The 25344-nt window shown below is 42.1% G+C and overlaps 1 protein-coding gene across 20 annotated transcripts in view; it reads left to right on the forward strand.

Moving 5' to 3' along the window:
- BAZ2B (bromodomain adjacent to zinc finger domain 2B) overlaps nt 1–25344 on the forward strand; it is a 288601-nt gene that overhangs the window by 166268 nt on the left and 96989 nt on the right. For 16 of the 20 annotated variants that reach the window (XM_019480273.2, XM_014599410.3, XM_019480279.2 and 13 more), the window contains 4 exons: nt 1961–2128; nt 6221–6414; nt 19635–19841; nt 20543–20941. In XM_019480273.2, coding sequence (XP_019335818.1) covers nt 1961–2128; nt 6221–6414; nt 19635–19841; nt 20543–20941 — 968 coding nt within the window. The remainder of the gene's footprint in view (nt 1–1960; nt 2129–6220; nt 6415–19634; nt 19842–20542; nt 20942–25344) is intronic. The other 4 variants (XM_019480275.2, XM_019480289.2, XM_019480286.2 and 1 more) reach the window with 1 other exon arrangement.

A 25344-nucleotide genomic window follows, 5' to 3' on the forward strand; every position in this document is an offset into this window, starting at 1 on the left:
TATTTCAGTGGAAACTTCCTCCAAAATTTTAATACTCCAGTTGGACTGATCAGTGATATTGACGGATTTTTTGTTATTTTTTTGTTATTTTGTGTAAAATATTTTTTAATGTCTTTCTTTACTGTCTGTCAAACTGTTCAAAAGAGCTGCTGTCATGTGGTCTCAATGGGAGTCGTTAAGTTCACCATCTCAACAGTTACTTTATTTTATGAGCAGTCTACATATATGTTGGTTCTTTGGGTTGTATATAATCTAAACGTGTTATATTTTTGTCATGTTGGCATATCTGCATCTTGTCCCAGCCCCAGGTTTGTTGTAGACAGTATAGCATCACATTTTTTTGGTTTTTTTCCTTAGAAATTAGAGAATTCATAAAAGGTCTTTCTCTGACAAAACATTAACCAGTTGTAACCCATTGGTGGTTAGCAAGGAAAGCTTGCTCTTCTTAATTTGTCTCTTAGGGTATGTGCAGGCGTTCAGTGTATCTGATTTACAATCGTGCAGCTTACTTTAAGCCGTGTGATCATAGGTCAGGATTGGCCTGTGCATGCATTTGGTGCTTCGAGCTGCATTGGGAACCCAGTCTAAGTCAGAATAGTGGGGGTGGGGAGGGCATTGTCCACCTGGGGCAAGAGGGTCAGGGACCTAAAAATATCCTTGTTAGGTTGGGGGGTGGGGAATAGCAAAAGAACATCCCTGGGGTTGGGGCAAGTGGTTGGGCTTTCCTAGCCCTGGGGCTGCGCACCCAACATGAGCAGGCATTTGGTAGATCAAGCTAACCTGTTCTTGATCTTAGTTCACCTCCTCAGGTAAACTAATTTAGATCAGGCTGGCTATTTTTTTGGTTGATCTAACCTCTATAAGCTTATGTACAGATCAGCACTTAGATCGACCTAACCCTATTTAGGTGGATCAAAGTGTAACATCTGTACATACCCTTAGAAACAATTTTAAAAAGGTCAGTCTTGACTTAGTGTATTTGGTGCAAAATAGATACATTTATTTTAAAGAATGTTTTGAAGAGGTCTTCTCTTCATTCAAAGTAAGGTCCTGGTATAGCAAAGGGGTTCTCTGGTCAATCCACATGCCCTTGTCTGGCTATTCTTAATATGCTTGCCAGGCTGTCTGCCTGACTGCTAACCTGTAGATTAGGTAGAACTGCATGTTAATGATACCATTTGTATGTTGTTTACAGCATCTTGGGAAGATGAAAGGTGCTATATAAATGTTAAGATGCTCTTCAACTTAATAATAAAGGAGCCATGTCACAAAGCTGTATATTTGATTTGCCTGTCTGAAGAGTTTTTATGACTCAAGACAAAAGCTGATATCCCACTTGGTTACATTATCTGTTTATTTTTATATTTTCTGGGTGATACATTAGCTGCTCTGTACTCTACTTTGCATAAAAGAGCACAAGTGGCCTAAAGAGACCTAAAAACCCCATTTCTGTTGTGGCATAATTTCCCCTGTGTAGAAAACAGCTAAGCGATGGTTCTGTGAGGATCCCTTCTGAAACTTCATTGTATGAGGCAGACTGGGGTGGGAGCTAAATTTGCTGTGGAGTAAGATTTGAGGTAAATTACTCCACAGTAATTATGAAGTGGCCTGCGTGAATGGACCCTGTTCTAAAAATTAGCAGTGTTGATGCAACATTCTTAGTATTCTGGATTTTTTTCCAAGTGTATATTTTCAGCATCAAAACAAATGATAGTGTAATGTCAAAAAATACTTAAGATTTGGGACCACAAGTCTCCTAAAAGGTCAATGAGACTTCTCCTAAATGACTGAGGCTTTCATGGTAATTCCTCTCTCCTCATTGCCAAAAACCAGAACTTGGTAAATTAACTGTAAATTATAAATCGAGGGTTGATTGGGGCACAATTAAAAAAAAAGAGAGAGAAAGATTCGAGGTACCTAATGTTTAAGGTTTTTTTTTTCTTTTTTCTTCTTCTTTGAGGTACAGAATGGTGGCGAACAACAGATGTGCACACCCGTACAGGGGCAGCCTTTTTTCCACCACTGCTGGGAATACCACCACTGTTTGCTCCTCCCACTCAGAATCACGATTCCACTTCATTCCATTCAAGAACTACAGGAAAAAATAGTCGAAGCAGCATAGAAAAAGGTAATAGCTGAAGCGGTAGGATGAATAAAACCAGGTTGAGCTTACGCCATCTGTTTCTGTGAGTGTGTCTGAGTTTTACTTTCAATCCATCCTCAGCCTTGCCTTGTCTAAAATCATTATGATTTTATTATGACAACATCGGATACCTATGTGTGGGCTTTCAATAACTGAATACCATTTCTAGGAAATATATTTCTGACTTCTTGTTTTCCTTTGTTTATATGTCTAGGACAATGTGCGACAGATTAAGAAAAAAATGTCAAGAGGCAGATACATAAGTTCACAACTAGGCTTCTCTCTAATGAATATTGTTCCACTTAAAAGAGGAAGTTTAACAGATTTCATGGACATTAAGGCTGGAAAGGACCTTGTGAGATCATTGGGTCCAGCCTGTTGCCCAAGGGGCAGGAAGTCAGCTGGGGTCAGGTCACCCCAGTAAGATAAGCAGCCAAGCATTTCTTAAAGATATCCAGAGTAGGTGCTTGCACCACTTCTAGCAGGGCGTCTCTTCCAGACTTTGGAGACTTGGACGGTAAAGAAGTTTTTCCTTATGTCCCGTCTAAAACAGTCTTCTAACAGTTTGTGACTGTTAGACCTTGTCTTCCTTTGGGGTGCCCTGGTGAACAGATGTTCTCCCAGTTCCTGATGCACACCTCTTATATACTTATAGGCTGCCACCAAATCACCCTTGAGCCTTCACTTCTCTAGGCTGAAGAGTCTCATGCCTCTCAGCCTTTCCTCATAACACCTGCTCTCTTGACTGCTGATCATGCGTGTGGCTTTCCTCTAGACTCTCTCAAGCTTCTCCACATCCTTCCTAAATTGTGGAGCCCAGAATTGGATGCAGTACTCTAGCAGTGGGCTCACCAAGGCTGAGTAAAGTGGGAGGATGACTTCTTGGGTCTCACTTGAGATGCATCAGTAGATGCAAGCCAGAGTTTTATTTGCTTTGCCAGCTGCGGCATTGCATTGGTGGCTTATGTTCATTTTGTGGTCAGGCATGACCCCCAAGTCTCTTTTGGGGATCATGACTTTTGTGGTGCTAGTGATTGTAGCACTGGCGAGCCTATAGGTATGATGTAGGTTCTTTCCCCGATGTGGAGCAGCTTGCATTTCTCTCTGTTGAATGTCATCAGGTTTTGATCCGCCCACCTTGCAAGCCTGTCCAGGTCAGCCTGAATTGCCAGCCTATCCTCTGGCATGATCACACTTCCTCATAATTTGGTGTTGTCCGTAAACTTAGCCAGTTTACTTCTGACACCCGAATCCAGATAATTTATGAATATATTAAAGAGTACTGGTCCGAGTACTGAGCCATGTTGACTCTGTTCCGTCGACTATCACTCTCTGGGTCTGACCACAGAGCCAGATCCCCACCCATCAAACTGTAAGATGTTGAGGCATCTGCATCAAACTGCAGTTCCCCAATTTTACCATGAGGATATCATGGGAGACCAAGTCAAAGGCTTTTCTGAAATCTAAATATATGTCATTAACCTCTTTTCCTTTGTCCAAGTGATGCATCTCCTGGTCATAGAAGGTCAGGCAAGACCTACCTGCAACAAATCCATGTTGGCTATCTCTCAGTATGTTGCCTTCCATTAGCCTGTTTTCTATGATGACTTTTTCCAAAATCTTTCTAGGGATTGAGGTCAAACTGATTGGCCTGTAGCTCCCTGGATCTTCCTTCCTTTCTTGAAGACAGGCACCATATTGGCCTTCTTTGAATCTTCAGAAACCTCTCCCGAGTTCCATGAGTTCTCAAATATCCTTTCCATTGGTCGTGTATGATGTCAGTCAACTCTTTTAGCACTCTTGGGTGCATTTCATCTGAGCCAGCTAATTTGTGGATGTCCAGCCTCTCAAGCTGTTTCCTCACAAGCTCTTCACCAATTATAGGCATGTGATCGCCCTTAACCTGGTAGTCCTTCGTCCTGTCAGGCAGGGTGATCTCTGTGGGCTGGTGGAAAACTGACACAAAATAATCATTGAGATTAGCTTTTTCCTGGGTGTCAGTTGTCAGCTGCCCCATTTGGTTCAGCAGGGGTCTGATGTTGCCCTTGGTTTTTTTCTGACTTCCATGTATTTGAAGAAGGACTTTTTATTGTCCTTGATTCTCATAGCCAGTTTGAGTTTGGTTTCAGCCTTGGCTTTTCTGGTCCACTCCCTACAGGTGCAGGCCAGTGCTGCATAATCCTCCTTAGTGGTAGTTCCCGATTTCTATCACTTAAGCTTCTCTTTTCAGATTCAGGAGGTCCATGAGTTCTCTGTTGAGCCAAGGGGGTCTCTCAGTCCTTTTGCTACCTTTCCTATGGGCCAGAATGGACTTCCCTTGTGCTTTTAGGATCCACCTCCTTAAGGAGCGACCACTCTCCAGTGAGGCTTCATGTCAGGGACTCTGTAAGGTGTGCATATATCCTGAGCAGTAGCATGTAGGAGAAGGAAGGGGGTCCCATTGTTGTGTAATTTGTCCTCGCCAGCTCCCAATGGGTGAGGGTGAATGTTTGTCAGAAAGTTCTTTATTCTGATGGAGGCAATTTTCCTGTTTCTTAATGTTCACCACATCCAGCACCTATTCTTAAGCCCAGCTATTTGAAGTGGGTGCTGAGTTCAGAATTTGAGGCCTAGTAAGATGCATTGTAGAAGCTTACATGACTGAGTGCTGGCTTTTTCAAACAGGTGAAGTTACAATGGTTAGAATCGGCTTTCAAGTTTCTTAAATTGTGTTTAAGAATTCGCAAAATTTGCAACCATAGTTTATCCAGTGCCTTTACACATCCTATATAGATAGTATGCAAATACAGTTTCTGTACTGACAGAGTTTCATGCTGAGATCTTGGTAGGTGGGATACTTTCAGGAACGTTTTTCAAATTCTCCAATGCCCTTGAGTCTGTTTGCTTTGGAATAAAAAACTTTGCTTGTTTTAACGATACTTTCTTGAGAAAACTCTAATTCATGATAAACCACAACCCAGATTGGGGTGGGCAATTATTTGGGCTGGAGGGCCTCTTAATGAGTTTTGGTGAGCTGTTGAGGGCTGGGAGGGGTAGGGAGATGCTCTGCATAGTCCTGGCACCATGGCCACTGGCAGCCAGGCCTGCATGGGATGGAGCACAATGCAGCATACTGAGTAGCTGTCCTGCTTGCTTGCTCGCTCTCCACAATACACTGCTGCTGCTGCGCTGGACCGGGAAAGTTGGGGGTAGCTGCCCTCCTTTCCCCTCCACTTCCCCGCCCCCACTCCTGCGGCCAGCACAGACTCACCCAGTGGCGCTGCGGTGACAGTGGCTCATCTTAGTGGATGGGCAGGTGGGTTGGCTACTCAGCATGCTGCATCATGCCCCATCCATTGCAGGCCCAACTTCGGTGCCAGGACTACGCAGCCACAGTGCCAACAGGAAGCCGGGTAAGGGTGGGTGGGAGCTGAGCTGTCTGTGCACTGCGTGGCCTGGTCCTGGGCTGCCCCAGAGTGGAATGGTGCAGGGCGCAACCCTCCCTCCTCAGGCTCACAGCAGCAGCCAATGGGCTGGATAGGATCAATTGGCAGGGCCTTATTTTGCCCACCCCTGATCTAAATATTCCAGTTGGGTTTCCTACAACTCTATTTTTTTCAATTGTACATCTCTCTAGTCCAAGCAGCTTCTTGGCCTGGACACAATTTTCTTCAGAGTCTGTCCGCATATGCCTTTCTATATACCTTTCAAATACAAAAGTATCCTAGGGAAGCTGTCGTGTGTGTGTACAATTTGTCCCTTTATTTTGAAACATATTATTTTTTATCTATTTTGATTAAGCTCCAAATTTGTTTATTGAAAATATACAGTTCTAGATTTCCGATGGAGGCTGCAGATAACTCAAGTAATCCTTCTCCTTATACATGCTGAGCATATTTTACTTAAACAACATAAAACTCAAATTGCTCGTTGGGCAGAAATACATACAGAATGCTAAATGTTTTTACCTTTTATGACTCACATACCTAATGAAGGGGTACTAGTACACCCAGTGGAGGCTAATCTGTCCAAATTTCATGAAAGAAACCAGTGTTTGATGCATGCTATTCTGTTAATGCCATTTTGTCTCTTTTTAAGGTGTGAATGGATCAGTAAATGGAAACAGTACAACATCTGTACCTGGCATCAGTACATCTGTATTATCTACTACCACTGCAAGCTCTGCAGGACAGGCAAAGGCTATAACCTCAGGAGGGGGAAGTCACAAATGCCACCAGGATCAAAACAAAAACCAGCTTTTGGATACCAGAGCTGACAAAATCAAAGATAAGGTAAACTATCCTAAAAAGCTAATGATGGATGTCAAATATTTAAGTTTATAATATTAGAATTTATATTATAATATTCATTGCAGACAGTGGAATGTTAAACTGTTTTATCCCATGGACCAAGGTCTTGTGATTTTCTTTTTCATTTAATGCAGGATCTTTCCTCTTGCACTGGCTTATTATGCCTTTGAAGTAGCAGCCAGCCTTACAGCTCTCTGTATAGGTTTAATTAATAAAAGTACATTGGAGTTATAGTGGCTCACACACAAAAAATGTATAACCTAGGCAAAATGGAGGTTTTGGCACTTCATATGAATAAAGATATGAATATTGTTCTGTGAGCAGTTTCGCATCTCTTGATTGCTAAGGGTGCTATTGATGACCCTGATTCACAAAGCAATTGCATATTTGATTTGAAGCAGTTGGATTGGCCCACTGAAGTCAGTAGGATTACCCGCATGCCTTTTATGCATGTGCTTAACCACTTCACGGGGTCCTAAATTAGTCGGGTTCAAATATACAAAGGAACCAAAAAGATCAACAGTTGAGAACTTTTTGCAGCTGAAGGCTGGAACAGTCTGACTTTTGTCCAAGATGCGCTGTTGTTCTGACCCGGCTGCCACCACAGCTTTTCCTTGCTGCCACTTCTCCCTGTGCAGCCCCCCAGTTGTGGCACAGGCACAGCATCTCACTGCATAGCCCCATCAAAGGCAAAGTCACTCACTGCCAGAATACCTCCAACATGTCACCAAAACTCCCTGGTTCCATGGTCTGGACTCAGCTCAAAGGCCATATGCTGTCAATCCTTGAAGCGAAACAAAATATTTCTATCATCTTTGTCTTAATTTCAGATATTTTGTAAGAATCAGTTGGATCCATAACCTTATTTCCAGTTTGCATTGGGATGCTTTATACACGTACTGCATCCAGGTATTCTGAAGTGAAATGAATGGAATTAAATGTGAGCTGTAGTCAGAATTTTGAAATAGCAGTTGGCATTGACATCCTCTAATCTGTTTTTGAATACTAGCACTAAGTCCTAAAATGGTTCATTAGAATGTTTCTAGACTATAGGCTTGTCAACACTGATGCTATAATGTGGGAAAATGAGGACTATGTATTTTTTATTTTCTTTTTCCAAGTGACTTGGGGTACCTGATAGACATTAGGAGTTTCAGATGAGTTTAAGAGGAAGTCTAACTAAGTTACTTGCTCTTTTTGGCTTAAAGTCAAAATTATCTGGACAGACATTTATAGAACCTGTCACTATAAATGTATAAGATACATTTTCCTCAAGAAAAGCTGTTCACATGTTCATCCATTTTCAAACATATATCATCAAGTCACTGTTGCATTATTAACATATAATTCATTCCATTGTTCCATTTCAAAAGTATTTCTTAAGGCCACAAGATTTCTATGTGAAATGTTGCCATGTTTCTATCGTTGAAGAGAATTAAGGAGTTTCCCCAAACAGTATCTTTGATAATATCTCATTTTGATTATTGCAGAAATTTGCTTGATTTTTTTTTTTTTGTTAAGCAGTGTGAGAAAGATATACATATTTTATCTGTTGCTACTACCAAGTTCTTCCTCCCTCAGAGTACTTTGTTTTAAGCAAGTCCAACCCCCTGTTTGAGCAGGTGGTTAGATTACATGATCTCTAAACGTCCCTTCCAACTCTAATTTTCTATTTTTCTGTGGCTCTAACAATAGAAATTGTTCTGAATTCACCTTTCAGTTCTACGCCTTGTTGTCTGAACTGAGTTGGAAAAGGTGGTTATCAGACCTTAATTTTTAACTGTAGAAATCATTCTGGCTTCATACACCTGCCACCACTTCTCTTTGCATCCCTCCTGCCACCTACCTTGCTTCCCCAGGCTGTGGTGTGGACTCAACTTCCAGCTGGTGGCCAGAGGCAGTGAAGAGAAACAGTGGCAAAACATGTTCAGCTCCCAGCTGCTTGGCCTCTATGCAGGTGCAGGCAAAGCTCCCTGTTGCTGAAACCCACCAGCCCATGTCAAATTGATTCCAAGTTGTTCCAGCCCACAGTTTGTAAAGGTTGCCAGCCACTGATGTGTCTGGTTCATATGGCACCTTAAATTAAATATGTGGCACAGCACTTACTTATTCTGACAATCAGATGGTTGTTGGCATGGAGAGGGATGTAGCCCTATCTCTGTTGGAGATTACAGGCTTCCCGGTCTAAAAATTAGGGATGGTTGGAGTGCAAGTGCCAGGCAAGGGGGAATTGATTAGGTCCCCCAGCTGGTTAAGATCAAAGCTGGGGCTGCCAGATGCATCACATGAACTTGCTCCCCCTGCCTAGCAGTTTCAGACCAGTGCCACTCACTATACCATGCACAGCTCCAAATGTACTGGCAAGTTGAAAGGTCAGTTGGCCATGTTAGGTCTGTTTAAGGTCAGTTTCATAGATTTCATATACATTAGGGCTGGAAGGGACCTTGGAAGATCATAGAGTCCAGCCCCCTGCCCGAGGGGCAGGAAGTCAGCTGGGGTCACAGGATCCCAGCAAGATAAACATTCAATTTTCTCTTGAAGGTGTTCAGGAGAAGGTGCTTGAACCACCTGTGATGGCAGGCTGTTCCAGACCCTGGGGGCTCAGACAGTAAAGAAATTCTTCTAAATGTCCAGCCTGAAACAGTCTTGCAGGAGTTTATAACCATTTGACCTTGTCATCCCTTGGGGGGCTCGGGTGAACAAACGTTCCCCCAGATCCGGGTGATCACCCCTGATAAATTTATAGGTGGCCATCAGATCTGAAGAGTCCCATAGCTCTCAGCCTGTCATTGTAAGGTCTGTTCTTCTGACCTCTGATCATGCATGTGGCTCTTCTCTGGACTCTCTCAAGCTTCTCCACTTCCTTTTTGAATCATGGAGCCCAAAACTGGATGCAGTACTCCAGCTGCGGCCTCACCAAGGCCAAGTACAATGAGAGAATGATGTCCCGGGATTTGCTTGAGAAGCATCCATGCATGCAAGCCAGCGTTTTGCTCGCTTTACTAGCCTCAGCATCACACTGAAGGCTCATGTTCATCTTGTGGTTGATCATGACCCCCAAGTCCCTTTCATCTGTAGTGCTAGCCAGCGTAGCACTGCCAAACCTATAAGGATGCTGCAGGTTTTTCTTCCCAAGGTGGAGAACCTTGTATTTTTCAGTGTTAAACACTATCAGGTTCTCATCCACCCCGAACCAGTTGGGCAGGGTAGGGCATGTGTTCCTATCATGAATCAGATCAGATCATACCTTGCCATTAAATTAACATCTGCTAGAGGCCAGAGAGACAGCAGGCCTGGGGCAGGTTGACATAAGGGTTTAGCAGAATTTGTATTAGACATGTAGGTCTCTTTGTGGTTTTAAATCCATTTCTCCAGTGCTGTGAGCCTTTGGCAGAGTAAATGATACAGGCAACCCCTGCTTAAGGGTCTTAATTGGTTCCTGAAAAACCAAGCATTAAATGAAAGAAGTGTTAAGCAAAACCGAAAGTATGGCAATCACAATTGTTTTTAATGACCCAATATGGCGACCATGAGTATTATAACGAAACTCACTGAGCGCTAAGTGAAATCAGGTAAAATGAGTGTTATAGAAAAATAGTGTTAAGCAAAACAGTGTTAAGCGGGGATTGCCTATACTTTGTTCTGAAGAGCTGTTTCTCTGTCACTACATATTATTATTATCCACAGGCTCCTGAAGAAAAATTCTTGCCCATAAGTAGAGGTGTACCAATATATAGGTCCATATTCTATCGGCACCAATAAAAGGAAAATTGACATTATTGGCTGTTGGCTTTTTTTGGCAGATGTGGCCAATAATGTCATTGATAAATGCTGCGTGCATGCATAGAGATGTAGCATGCTCATGGGCAAGAATGCAGCCTCCTGCCGATACACTTGTGGGGGGGAAGGGGTGAGGGAGGGAGTAGGGATGGGGCAGGAGCAGGCACTACCCAGCTAGGGGTGTAGGACAGAGCCACAGGTGGCTCATCCTGCAGGGTGGTGAGGGTCAGCTCCTGGCTGCTGCATGCACTCCTGGGGGAGGCATGGGGGGCATTTCCCCCTTGGATCTGTACACGGGGTCAGGGCAGGCTCAGGGCCGGAGTCTGCGCTGGCTTCTTTCCGGTGGGTGGGGGCTGAGCCAGGGCTACACTTGGAGCGGGGTGGGGTGGGGTGGGCCATGGTGGTGCTGGGAAGGGGGTTACAGAGTGGTGGTGAATTTTGAGGTGGCTGTAGCCCTCCCGTAACCTCCCCTACCAGCATTGCCGTAACCTGCCCCAAGCACAGCCTTGGCCCAGCCCCCCCTGCTAGAGGCTGCAGTGGGCAGCCTGCCCTCTCACAGATCCGGGGGGCACATGCTTGCATGCCTCCCTCAGGGGTGCATACAGTGGTGGAAACAGTCCTGCACCCCTTTGCCCCCTGGATGAACCACCCATGGTTCTGTCCCATGCCCTGCCCCGCCCTGGCTGGGCAATGCTTGCCCCTGCCCTAGCCCTACTCCCTTCCTCCCCGTAGGGGCCTCAATACCCCCTCCTTCCATACCCCTCCTCGCCCAGACTTACCAGCTGGAAGCTGCTCTTCAATTTTTATTGGTGCACCCCTATCCATAAAGTCTGTCAAGTAACAGCTGGTTCCCAGGGGAACCTGGAGACCCAAGCAGAAACGGGTTGTATTGTTGTATCTTATCCCACAAGGATGTGGAGCACAGATCTGTCATAGAAAAAGTTAAAGTGAGGGGACTAGTGAAGGATCCTAAAAAGGATAGCCTACTGCACAGACTATAACATAATGAAGGAAAATGTTTATTTTATATTTTATCATTATCCTTGTTACCTGAAACGGAGCAAAGCCTTAATATGGATAAGTAAGATACTGCATACACATTGGGCATGTCTATACATGTATTTATGCACACCTAAACTTAATGTGCCTTTGCTTAAGGCACATTACGGCGATTTAGGTGCACATCTACACATGGACGTGCTAATGCGCATTAAGGTAGATTAAATTTAGACGTGAATAGCTAAGATGCATTAGCACACTTGAAGACATGTTAATGCACGTTAACACAATGTATGTCCATTGAAGCACGCCACGTTAATATGCATTAGTTCATCTACATGTGCGGCAATGCAACTTAGCTGTTCACGCCTAAATTTAATACCTGCTTTATACGGGTATCAAATTTAGGCTCATGTCACCATAAATTGCCATTTTTGAAGTGCATTACGGGCATGCACCTGTAGACACGTGCCCTGAATGCACCTTTAAATGTCAATTTTAGGCTACGCCCACTTAAAAGAGGCATGTGTAGACGCATCCATTCTACAAGAAAGAAAACACCCTTCAAAGTATGTTACAGAAGGAAACTATAACCACAGAATGAAGTTAAAGAAATGGGCAGGAAGTGCCAAAAATATGAAAAACTAAAAAGGAGAATAATGTATTCAAGCAAAGAATTTGCCTTAAAATAGATTAAAAATTGATTAGCCAGTAAAGTCTCTTATAAAGAGTAAGAAAGATTAGCAGTAGCAGAAGACACTATTATAAATTGAACTGCATCTTATATTTCAAAGCTTAGAAATCTGATAATTTCTATAAGGACTAGCAAATAATGAACGTGACTAAATTTGTATCTGAAAATCTCCAGGCCTTTGTTCATCTCCATTTTTTTTTTCCTGACCTGTTTTTACTTATCTGCTTCTGGTAATACTGTAAGCTGTTCATGACATGGAATATGCTTTTAACAGCACAATGCAGAGTGGTCACCTTTAAAAACCTTCCAGTTTTCCATTAGCTTAATAGATATTCATGCAACAAATATTTGTAGTTTAACCATTTCCTTTTATGTACTCTCAGGGATACTGATACACAGAAATTTACTGAAAATACAAATATGGAAACAAAGTTAGTTAGCTATGTAAGGCAAATGGCAAGTTTTTAAGAGTCTCAGCAGTTTGAAACTGTCCTAAAATACCTCAGCACTGGTCTTTATTTGACACTTTCTTCAACCTGGGAAAATGGACTTTTTTTTTTGCTTTTTTTATTTTCAAGCACTGTAGTTTGCTGGTGAAATAATCTAACATACCATTGCCAAAAATACTGGCAGATTATTTAGTCTCAAATTCTTTGATACTGTCCTCACTTCTGCCAAGCTTCTTCACATACCTAAAAGAACCCTCATAATCCCTGCCTTAATCCCCTTTCCCATTTCAATTTTAGTTCACTTCTTAACCTTTGAATTCCTGTTTAAAATACTCATCACCGTCATTAATTCTGTAAGACAGTAAATTACAATAAGCAAGTGCAGGGGTTTACAATAAGCAAGTTTATTAGTTTTAAAATAAGGGTATCAAATTCATGTCGCCCCATAGGCTGGATGAGTGGTGCAGGATTGGTCCATGGGCCCAAAGAATGGTACAGAAATGGCCATATTGGTCAGATCAGCCCCAGGAACTCTCCCACCCCCACATACAAGATCCAGTGGATGTGGTGCTTGCTCTGGATTGTCTGGGATTATGTCTGATGCAATGACTGCTCCAGTCAGTCCAGGACTCTCACTACACATGGTGCCTACCTTGAGCCAGTCAGAGTGAGTGCCACATGCCATACAGTCCCATACCAGCCAGAGCAGACGCTGCAGGCGAGGAGGGTGTAGCATGTGAGGAGGGTAGTGGATTGGCCCCATGCATGTAGTACATGTTATGGATTGGCTGAGGTGTGCGCAATGTGTGGATCATGTCCTAGGTCCTGCATGTGGGGCCAGTCTGGTGCACACAGTTGTGGGTCTACTAAATACCTAAGGACTGCATGAGGGGCCAGATGATGGGGCTCTATGGGCTGTATGTTTGACCCCCCCTGGTTTAAAAGATACCCAGGTAGTCTGAGCTGATAAATCTTATCCTTGTGAATTCAAGGGAGTCAGGATTGGCAGGTTGGATCCATATAATAAAAAAGATCAGCTGCATCAGTGCCCTCATGAAGAAAGTGCATCAGAAATGTTAGCAATCTTAAATGAAGAAACCAGACTGAAATTCAGGAAAATCTCTCTCTGTGTCTCTGTCTCTCTCTCTCGCTCGTGCGCACGCACACACACACACACACACACACACACACACACACACACACACACACACACATAAAGACAATAAAAACAAAAAACTAGGGAAGTGTGAACTCAGTGGATAGATGGTGCAGAACCTGGTGTCTAAGCAAAAGTGCAGTACTCTGCAGGGAGCTTTTGTTAGTTAGACCCTAATTTGTAGACTCCTCTCCATCCACATGCTGCTACTGTTGTCCCTTTGGCCTTCCCTTGCTTCTAGTAGCTGCATATATCAAAGGTACAGGGATGGGGGCAATGTGGCTGGGACAGCTGCTAAGCTGGGAGTGGGGAGAGGCAGCAGTCTGTTCCAGGATGGGGAGTGGACTGGTGGGGATAAGGCTAGAGGTGGGTTGGGGCAAGGCAGCCCGGTGTATGGTCGGATATATCAGGGCATCGGGGTGAGCACATGACTGTTGAAGTAGAAGCATTATGGTGTAAAACCATTGCTGCAGTCAAGAAGGGTTGCCAACCCAGGAATTTTTTTTCTGATTATCTGGTAACTTTTTACTGACAACCAAACTTTTTTTACTATGTTTGGTGTTAAACCCCTAAATTTGAACCAGACCCTTGTTGCTGCCATCCAGTGCCTGGCAGATGGGTTATACTTATGTTATATAAAACATGGTGGTAAAATCTTAAATCAGTAAAAAAGTTTGGTTGTCAGTAAAAAGTTTGCAGATTGTTTTTTCTACTGGCATTCTTGAGTTGACAACCCTGGTCTATATGGTTGTGGGGAGAAAAGTTTAAGGACTGAAAACACTAACTGGAACAGAACAGGAAAACTACTAGAAAGTTCTGACTGAACGAAGTCAGCATTGTTTATTATAGAGATATCAGGGTTTATGGTTCAACTGTGAGAGAAATTAAAATAATAATATTGGAAGGTGAAAGCTCTGAATATCCTCTGCCTTATCTGGATTCACCAAGGCTTTGCATGCAATAGTGGAAACAACATTTTTAGAAGACTAGAGGCTTATCTTAGTGGTGGCTGGTGTGCTAAAAGAGTAGAGATGAAAAATGGCAACCGGGTTCAGTACCATAACAAAGCATATCAATAGTTCAGAAGTGGTACTTGTAGGAAATGTTATAACATTATAAAATGGAGCACTCTGGGTGGTCACACATGAACTACTCCCTGGCTGGAGTGCAACAAAGTCACCACAAAGGTATGTTCTCCAGAAAGGGGTTTGCCACTTAGTTCCTCTCTGGCCCCGGGGCACCTTAAGTGAGCAGACAGGCTCATTCAGCACTTTTGCTTGTGCTCCAGGGGTGGGAGGGGTGGTGCTTTAATTAGAGTGGCTCCAAGAGACTTTCTCATTAAAGTGCCACTCTGTCCCGTCTATCAGTGTCCCCGTGTTTAAAAATGACAGCAGGGTGCTTGAACTAAAGCTTGTTTGATGAGCTCTAGTTCAGATGCCCCCACTGTTATTTTTAAGCATGGGGACACTGATGCATAAGATCCAGTAGATTGCTGGAGTGCAGTAATTGCCACACTCCAGCAGACTCGATTGAGTCTGTTCTGACGCTCTGGATTTCTAGTGCATTGGAGCAGCCTCTGCACTCATGTATAGGTGCCCATTGACAGGTTTTCCCCATCAGCTGTTGCAGCCATGGCATCAGCTGATCAGTACCTCATACCACCACTCTGGCTGCATTCTCCTGTCTAAGGTTGCCTGAGAGTCCTTTAAAGTCCCCAGCTGGCTAGCAGCTGAAGACCAAAGAACACCACAAGCAATGGCTGGCCTGGGGCCCTTAAAATGTTTGGGCAGAAATTAGCTGGAGCCCAGGTAATGCTGCCAGGCTCTGGCTTTCTACCACCAGGATCTTTAAAGGGATGACAATCAGCTGGAGCTTGATGGTGTTCTCCAGTCTTGGACTGCCTATGAGAACTGTCAAGTCCCTGGTTCTTTGGTCTGCTGGTGTTTGAGCATCAGCAGCTCTTTAAAGTTCCTGGCTTGCAGGCAGCCCCACCACTCTTTCTGTCAGGCAGCAAGGGTGACAGGGCTCCCTGGGAGCCTCCCCCAGTGACGGGCCGATTGGGTCCCCTGATCACCTCCTGCCATTGCCACATGCGTAGGGCCCCAGGCAGCCAGTGCCTGAGGTGTTTTTTGTGTTTCAGCTGCCAGCTAGCTAGGGATTTTAAAGGGCTCCCGGGCAACCTGCCTGGACATTTCCCATGGTGGCAGAGGCTGACTGGATCATATGTACCAAAAAACAAATGATTGACCACTAAGTCTTCATTTGCTACAACACTTACATGGCTACTACTCATTTTAAATGGCAAATAGCACCACCCTGATGTCATTCAGCTAAAATGGAACTTACAAGTTAAGTATTTCTCATAACTAAGTCCAGTAAATTCTATTCTAACCACAAAACTTGGGATTTCAACTCAGAATTCCAAATTCTTCTTAGGCGTTTACTGTTTTGGTAATATGGCTACTGAAGTTATAATAAAACTCTATTTAACACTAAACTAAACTTTCAAATGTAGTCTTCTTTTATCAAGCAAAATTAAAAAGATAATTATTTCTAGCCCTTTTTAGAAGTTCTCATGAGTATTTTAACCTAAAAGTAGAGAGAAGTAGTTAGCTGTGTCAGCCTGAAGTTAAGTAGAAGGTGGGAAACAGTAGCACCTTACATATTAACTTCTTCAGAGAGGCATGAGCTCTTGGGCTGAGGACAGACATTACACATAAACCAGTTTAAGTGATCAGAAACTGGTTTAAACTTGTAACAACAGATGTTCAGTGCACATAAACCAATTTGAAACTGGCTGAAACCGGTTTGAGATGAACCTGGTTAAATGTAGTATCAGACTTAACTGATTTGGGTTAAACCAGTTTATGCAATGTCTGTCCCAGACCCCTTCCTGGTTTAAGTTAAATCAGACTCCCCCAACATCCATCATACTATCTGGGCTGGGCTGGGCTAGCCCCTCCCCTCTGCTCCTTGGCTGCAACTCCGGGAGAGACTGCAAGCATCTGCCTGGCTTCTGCTCCCCCCCCCCCCCCCCCCGGTCTCCTCCAAGCAGGGATTCCGCTGTCCGCTCTGCCTTACACAGATATAGCATTAACTAGCAGACCACATGCTGGCTGCGGTCCATGCTGTGGCAGCTGGGACAAAGGCAGAAGCAGTCCCTCTGTTGTTTTCTTAATGGGGTGATAAACACTGAACCTAATCAGAGCGTCTTGCCAGGGCCTGGTCACACCCCCTAGCTCAGCACTGTGAAAGAGCAGGAGGGCTGTTCTAGTGCCCCCCGGCTCCTAGCCTGAGCCACTGCAGGTATGGGCCTGCATGCCTGGGATGTGTGTACAGTTACAAACTGGGGCAGCCTAGCCAGGTTAGACTAACCTGCAAAGATTGAATCAATTGAGGCTTAGGCTTTTTGAACATCTGTCCCTAGCCTTGTAGGTTACAGACTACTTTGTCAGATACTGTGAATAGGCTTGCATAGAGAAGGGATACTAAATAGAAAGGAATAAAGTGTTTTAAATAAAAATGATAGGGGAAGTGGGAGGAAGGATGGGATGCTGCTGAGACAGGCGAAGATGGGTTGAAGAGATCAAAAGAGGTAAAGAAAGCAGTTAAGCAGTTGAGGGACATAAGGATTATAAAAGCTAATCCAGGTAATGAGAGAAGAATCCAGTTTCTGTTGAGACCATACTTATCACAGTCCATTTCAAGGATGATCTCTCATTCCAGAACTTTGCATCAGTTGATCTTTAAAGTTTGCTGTATCAGAGCAGGTACTCAGAGGACTGCAATGGTATCCAGGGTGGTTAAAGTGTTCTTTTACTGTTACACACAGGCTTTCTAGAATTGATGTCAGATCAGTGTCCGTTCACTGCTGCACATAGGGATTGCCCCATCTGTCCAATGTAGACAGCAGAAGGGCACTGTAAGTAGGTGATGATATATATGATATTGGTAGCAGAGAAGGTGAAATGAACATTGAATTTTATCATTTGTGTTGTTTGGTACAGTGATGATATGGCTGTATTGATGAGGAGGTATAGCTGGTATCTGGATCCTTTGCAAGGCCTGGTGCTTTGGTGAGAAGAGGAATTAGGTAGTCTGTTGTTGGAGAGATGCCATCTGAAGTTGTGGGGCTGCCAATAAGGCAGGACAGGCTTGTCCCCCAAGACTGTTTTAGGATGTTCATCATTTTGCAGAGGGGTAGGAGGCCATTAGTGATGTGTTCAAGATGGAGAGCTGGTAAGTGACATCAAGAGGGATTCTGCTGTCTTTGTAAGAGGATTGGTATTTTAGCAGGTCACAGCAGGATCTGAGTCTTGCTCTGTTATCTGAGTGGCTACAGTTTTGGTATCGTATTGTAAGTGTAGAATTCTCTGCTACAAATCCCCAAGATGTGCAGTCCTGGTTGGTTGTAATGTAAAGCTTGCCTGTAGCTGATGGAGCTAGTGGTTTGCTTAGAATGAAACCTGGTGGTATAGAGGTAGCTGTAGTGGTCCTTTCATAACATCTGACAAAGTAGGCTGTAGCCTACAAAAGCCTCTGGCTGCTTACATACATTAACCTGCCCCCCCTCTCCCCCCCCCAAATGCGCTTTACCGAAAGAAGCAGAGTGTTAGTTTGACCTAGCTCTGCAGCATCTATATAGATCAGGTGCTTCAGTGGGGCTTTTGGGTGCTGTTGCCTAAAGCTGATTCAGTCAGCTATTAGATAAAAGTGCCAGAAAAGCCCCACTAAAGCACCCAGTCTGTATACACGTTGGATGAGCTCGGTCCAGCTAATGTGTGCTGCTTCTTCTGGGCATGCGCTGGGCACAGCACAGGAGCACGGCGAGTTTGAAGTAAGAAACATTTTTTTTGTTTGTTTTAAACATCTGTAAGCAGCCTCTGTGAAGAAGTTAGTCTTAAAGTGCCGCCCTGCCCTGCCTTCTGCTTAATCTGAAGTACTTCACTTTCTTCTCTCCATTCCCACTGATATGCACCTCTTCAGTATAGTCAGTCTATTGCAGCTCAAATCAATCATTTTCCTTTTCTACTAGTTAGCCAGTTTCTCACTCTCTCTCCAGTCCCTTCACTGGTATCACGTGCCTTTCCTGTATCTTCTTTACACTTCTTACCAGAGCTATTGAGGTGTCTTGTTTGAAATGCTTTTTCTGGTTCCTTCAATGTGCCCATGCCATTTTGCATGTGGCCTCTACATTAGACGTGAACTTTTTCCTGTAAAAAAACTTTTTCCTGTCCTTATGCTTCATCTTTAAATCTCTCCAGCTTTCTGTCTCATTCGTCACATTTTAAAATCTGAGCTTTCAGTCTTCAAATAGTGTTTCTTATGTTTCTTATGTTTTTCGTACCACAGAGGCTCCCTTTTTGTCTTCTATCTCCTGTGCCTCTCTTGTTTAAGATTATGTAACACTTTGGGGAGAGGCTGGTTTCTTAATTTTTGGAAATACCATGCAAACATTTGGTGATGCACAAGAAAAGAATTAAATATAAGTTTTACTATATTTTACTTTTAAATATGTCTTGCATTGCAATATGTTGTAAATATGACACCTAGCAATATAAGTAATACTATACTATACTAACATTTCAGCACGTTCTCATCCCTTTCTCAGTAGCAGTACATAAACTGTATTCCTTTGAAAACTAGAAACATCTCTAGCAGTAGACATAACATATAATTTCATTCAATTTAAAGATTACTGTTCTTCAAATGAATGTTCTGCTATTGAAAGACAATAATAGATCTAGTGCATCTTGTTCTTTTATAAGCCTATTGGAATCTTTTTTGTTTTCAGACTTGTTAGAACGTATGCATTCTCTGTGTGATCACCCAGTTCTCTAGCAGTGAATTTGGCAGTCACGCAGTGAATCTTACAGGTATGCTGACCTTGAAATAAGTTATTTTTGCCTATTCTCACATTAGGCTGGATAAATGTCTTGCATATCCTTGTGAAATATCTTAATTTTATTCTTTTTCATGAAAACAATTCCTTTTTATTATTTCCTAAGAATATCTGGAGAGAGATGCCAAAGGATTGCTGATGATATTACTCTAGAGTTAAAAAATTGGATGGTACAATGCATTAAACCTGAACCATTAATAAGTATATTTTGTTTTTCTCTAGAAACCAAGAAAAAAAGCAGTGGAAAGCTCCAGCAATAGTGACAGTGATTCAGGCTCGTCTTCAGACACCTCAAGTGAAGGCATTAGTAGTAGTGACTCAGATGATCTAGAGGAAGACGAAGAGGAGGAGGAGGAAGATCAAAGTGGTGAAGAAACTGAAGATGATTCTGACTCTGAGAATGAAGCACATCATAAAAACAAAAACAAGGTAGGATTTCTGCACAGTGACTTTGGCTACTGATTTTATGGTTGACTGGTATTCTTGAAAAAATATGATTTCAGTCTCTGTTGAATTAAGTAAACAGTAATGCCTGATGTGAGAGTGTTTCTTGGCACTATATCGCTTTTCTGGAGGATTTGCATGCTCAAGGTAAATAGAAGCCCTATAACTTTGTTGTGAACTCCTAGGAAAAGCTGGACCTGAAGACCGTTTTTATTGTAATTAGAAAATATATAAAATAGTGAAGATTAGATTCAATATTTCATGTGCTGAAAAGTGTAGTTGGACGGTATGTTGCCATGGGTACCGCATTCTGTTTATAGTTGCTTTTTTCTTGGCGTAGCAGTTACATTCCTTAGTAACCAATAGTAAAGCAGGATTTAAATCCAAGTGTTCCGCTCAGTCTATAATCAAGAGTTCAGTTTAAAACAACTGATTTTTAGTATTGTTTTAATACTAAACTGAGACTTCCCATAACCAAAGGACTTGGGAGGTGAAAGATCAAGCAATTAAATATACTGTAAGGTTATTTAAAAATATTATTGTTAACTTGTGTTATGGAAATTGTAGTTAAATTGTGTAGATTAATGTTTATACAAAATATTGTTTGAATCTGTCATTAAGTTTATGAGCAAAATATTCATTGTCATGATTTGAGCTACACAGTTTAAAATATATATATTTTTCAGGTGCTAATGCATAGTGGTGTAACAGATATGAAAGCAGATGGACAGAAAACACATGAAAAGTCCCAGGAAAAAAGAACACACCAGCAGATACCTCTTATGTCTGATTCCCAGACTCACTCATCATTCCAGTCCCAGCAGAAGCAGCCTCAGGTTTTGTCACAGCAGCTTCCCTTTATTTTCCAAAGCTCTCAGGCAAAGGAGGAATCTGTGAACAAACACACAAGTGTAATACAGTCTACGGGATTGGTGCCCAATGTGAAACCTTTGTCTTTGGTAAATCAAGCCAAAAAGGAAACTTATTTAAAACTTATAGTTCCTTCTCCTGATCTACTCAAAGCAGGGAACAAAAATACCTCTGAAGAATCTAATCCTTTGACCAGTGATGTAAGATCAAAACGGGTAAGTGGAAATGATTTGCTTAGCAGTGCTGTCCGTAGCTGCAGTATCTATAGGTGCGTGCCTCTTATGAAATAACAGGTTTTTCTTGATCGTGCTCCTGGATGAATAAACAGAAATAATCATTCTGGTGGAATCTTGTGATGTGATGTCGGTCCCACAAACAGTTTCACAACCTGTGAGCATCTGCCAGGCACCTTTTCCTCTCACGGGACGGTTGTGAGGTTCCTAAATATACTGTTATGAATACTAAATTATAACTCACTACTTCCTGTATTAGGTTTTCGACCCCTGAATTTATCTGACTGAAGTGATACCTGTAGGGGTGGGGAGTGGGAGGAAGTTACTTATACCTAAATATGAAAGGGGGCTGAGATTTCCCAGCAGGTTTGGTCTTAAGGGTGACAGGCAGGGAAGCGAGAGTGGGAGGTACGGTCTGAATTTTTCTAGTTTTGGGGTGTCATTTGAGGAATTTACTTTTGTTGTGTATCACTTATTGTAAGCCGCTTTGAGCCTTTCTGAATAGAGTGTGATCTAGATATTAATAATAATAACAATTGGGAGAGAGTTGTATTTACCACTTTAAAATTATACCATAATTAATATTGACATGCTTCTTAAAACATTATATGGATTTTTTGAATGGTGAATGTTAGATTAGGCTATGTTTATAGTAAGTGCTCTACAATCAGTTTCTAAGCTATTTTGTTGCCTTTTAGAGCAGCTAAACTTAAGTCCTAGTTAAAATGTTTAAATTTAGAGCACGTGCTTAGTGTAAATTAATAATGTATTTTTAGCATTGTGAAACAATACCTTGGAAAAAACCAAGGCATTTATTTACAGCATGTATGTGATGTATCCATAGTAGCTGCTTATCAGAACATACTGGTAGCTTTTATACTTTTCAGACATTAGTCTTCTATGAATTTGTTGAAATTTATTGAGTACTAATAAAAGTGCCAGATTACATGCATGTTTAGTCACTGTATACCACGTGCTGAAAAGGATTTAGGTATTTAGGTGCCTGAAGATTCAGGGGGATGCCTAATGGAAATTTCAAATTAGTTGAACTCTTAACTCTCTAAATATTAACTGCTCCCCTGCTCCCCTTCCCCACCCCCCTCAAAAAAAAAACAAACAACTGGCCCTAAATTCCACAAGTACCCACTGCCTCTGAGCCTTCTTGTGTGAGCAACTAAATAATACAGCGTTAAGCCAGCAGCACAGGGGTGTAGCACAGCATGTTATCGTTTAGGAGCAGGAGCATGAATGTCCTCTCAAATCATTGTTCCTAGATTAATGAGGATTTTGGGTGTAGACTGTACTTTTTAGTGATCAGGTTGGATTTTTGCATCCAAGGACTCTCAGAAAATAAAAAAATACAAAAACTTGGATCTCCAGTAAGTCTTTGAAATGCTGATCTGGGAAAGGAAGACAAGATTAAAATAAAAAAAAATCATAAAATTTGTGTTTTAAGTTGTCTTTAAGGTTTGGTCAGCACTGAAAAGTAAGGAGTTTCTCATATCTTCTATCTTGGTGTCTTAGTACAGGGGATCTTGGGTACAGTAAGCCCTGTAATACCTAGAGACAATAGGATAAGTTAAAGCCAGATCATAATGCATCTGGAAGGGCTTCAGCATGCTGGATTATGAAATTTGTAAACTTCTCTATTTATTATTTTACATGGTGACAAAGAAGGAAAAAAAGATTGTGTCATGTAGTTGTTTTTAAGGGAATTGAGTGGCTAAAAATTAATGTACCACATTCGAACATATCCTCCTATGGGACAGATTCTGGCCTGAGCACTTTTTCTGTCGCTTCTCGTGGCTTGTCAGATGTGTTAAAATTATAGTAACAATTCCATATCAACTATATAAACATAGTTCCTAAATAGTGCAGATTGGGTAGATTATATTAAAAAAAGATTTAAATCACTGATTTTGATCATGATTTAAATCAGCAAGTTGGCAACCTTGATTTTAATCTTGTTTTCCCCTTATACTTCCAGTTTTTTTCTTTTAGAAAAGTAGGTTCTTACTGGTTAGAAACTCTTTAACATACTGACTACCTAAATATAGCCTTTATTTCAAGTTTGGTACCTGATTTTGCCAGTTAGAGAGTATGGTGGATCCATACATATTTATTTAAGCATTTATATATCTTAATACTTACATGTTCAGATTCTCATTTGGGTTCAAGAATTATGTAAGGCATTTTATTTATTCAGTATAATTGTGTATTTTTATTAATGGTTTATGTCAACCTGCATTTGGATGGGAAAAGGAACTAAATTAAAGTGTATAAGAACAACATTTTAAAAGTGTTTATATTCATTTAATAAAACTACTTGAAATGTATTGGACACATCAGGGAAAAGGAAATTAATCAAAACATTATTTAGAATTGTGGACCTAAGTGACCCTTTGCATCTCATTCATAGAAGAAAAGAGGAAAACCAGCTTTCCTCTTTTTCCAGTTCCTGGTTGTTTGTTTTCTGAATTTTGAAAGAGCCAGTCATTGATCTGAAATAGTTGAATAAACTATAATGAAGAAAATATTCTCTCTTGTCAAGACATCAAAAGAGGATTTAACACTTCAACAAACTTAGATCTAGGTGCTGAGCCAGTGACTTTCCACCTGTTTAGTGGTCTGATTCTCTTAGCAAACATGATCTGAGTAATTTTATTTAATGTATACTCTCATGATTTCAAGTTGGTTTAGTTGTAAAAAAATAATATATTTAAATTAATGTAAAAATAATCACTTTATTTAAAAAAAATTAACCACCATGCATTGGTACATTTCTGTTTATGTACAGTCAGTGAGGATTTTCCCTTATGGAAAAGTAGGGCTGTGCGAAGCTTCAGTCCCTGGTTTAATTCAGTGGAGATTCAGCCCAATTTGGTGGTTGAATCTCTGAATCAAATCAGGAGACCCTTTAATCTCTCTGAATCCAATCTGAACCCTCTGAATTGATTTGGAGAGATTCGGTAAGGTTTGGAGATTCGGACATAGATGCAGCTTTAAATGTTTTTTTCTACATATCTCAAGGTAGCAGGCAGCTTGTGAATGCTGCAATGCTGGGGTGGATGGAGTGTCCCACAGGAGTGTGGGGGGCTCCCCAGCATGCTCGGCAGCAGACCCGGAAGTGGACCAGAAGCACATCTGGTCCACTTCTGGGTCCGCCAAGGAGCGTGCAGAGGGGGCCCCCCCATCCTGCCTGGCTCATCGACTGGTGCCTCCTGGGTCTGGGGGGTTACCCGGGGTCCCCCCACAGCCAATCACCATGCCAGGGGGGTGCAGGGGGGCCCCCCCACATGCTCAGCGGCAGACCCAGACATGGACTGGAAGTACTTCCAATCCACTTCTGGCTTCACTGCCAAGCACACGGGGGGGGGGCACCACCCTCCTGTGGGATGCTCCATCTGGCCCAGCATCACAGTGTTCACGAGCTGGACCTGGCACCTCGAAGTATGTAGAAAAAATATTTAAAGCTGTGTCTGTGGCTGAATCACTGATTCTCTGAATCAGCATTGAATCTTCAGATTCAGATTCATTTGAATCGAATTGGGGATAGTAACCCAAATCAATGAACTGAATCACTGTCCGTGATTGAGGCCGAATCTGAATCAAATACGGCCCATTTCGCACACCCCTAATGACAAGTAAGGTACTATCTGGCCACGTATATACATCTAATGAACAGTGTGCTCAGATGTACTTTGCTGCTTCCACACAGGCCGTCTGCTGAACTAGAAGCATTCTAGCCACCTTTACACAGAGTTTAAGGTGGACTAATTAGCATGGGTGAGTGAGAGTGCCAGTTAGCAGCCCCATGCTAATTAGCTGTGGAGGTGGCTTCTGGTTCAGGAAGCAACCTGTCTGGAGCATATTTGAGATGCTTATCCCAGGAACAGTAAGTTTGTGCTTCTAACGTGGCCTCCATTTCTTTGAAGAGCCCTGAGAATTAGTACAGTATAAACTCTACTCGCACTTTGGAAATGCCTTTTTAAGGATGCTGGTTAAAATGGATTGAACATGATTCCCTTTGGAGTTTGTTAGTCTAAAAGGATTGCTGTTGGATGAGTTCAAGAGCTCTCTCATTCCCTTTGACTAGTATAATCATGTTTCTCCTGAACTCTTTAAAGTCACTTCTGACCAACAGACCTAGAACCTGATTTCTAGCATGACACTTTTGTGTAATCTCCCCGGTTCACACATTCTCATTGATTCCTATGACAAATTTTGCTATTCCAGCTATTTTGTTTAAATATTTTATTATTTTGTACTGTTTTTATTTTGGATTTAATGTTGCATGTGTCCTACTGAGTAGGATTTATGAATTACCTAATATATGATTTGCTTCCACTAGAGTGATTTATTGTGTTAGTATAAGAAAAACAGGA

Source organism: Alligator mississippiensis, chromosome 4 (assembly GCF_030867095.1).
Source record: "Alligator mississippiensis isolate rAllMis1 chromosome 4, rAllMis1, whole genome shotgun sequence".
Classification (NCBI taxonomy): domain Eukaryota; kingdom Metazoa; phylum Chordata; order Crocodylia; family Alligatoridae; genus Alligator; species Alligator mississippiensis.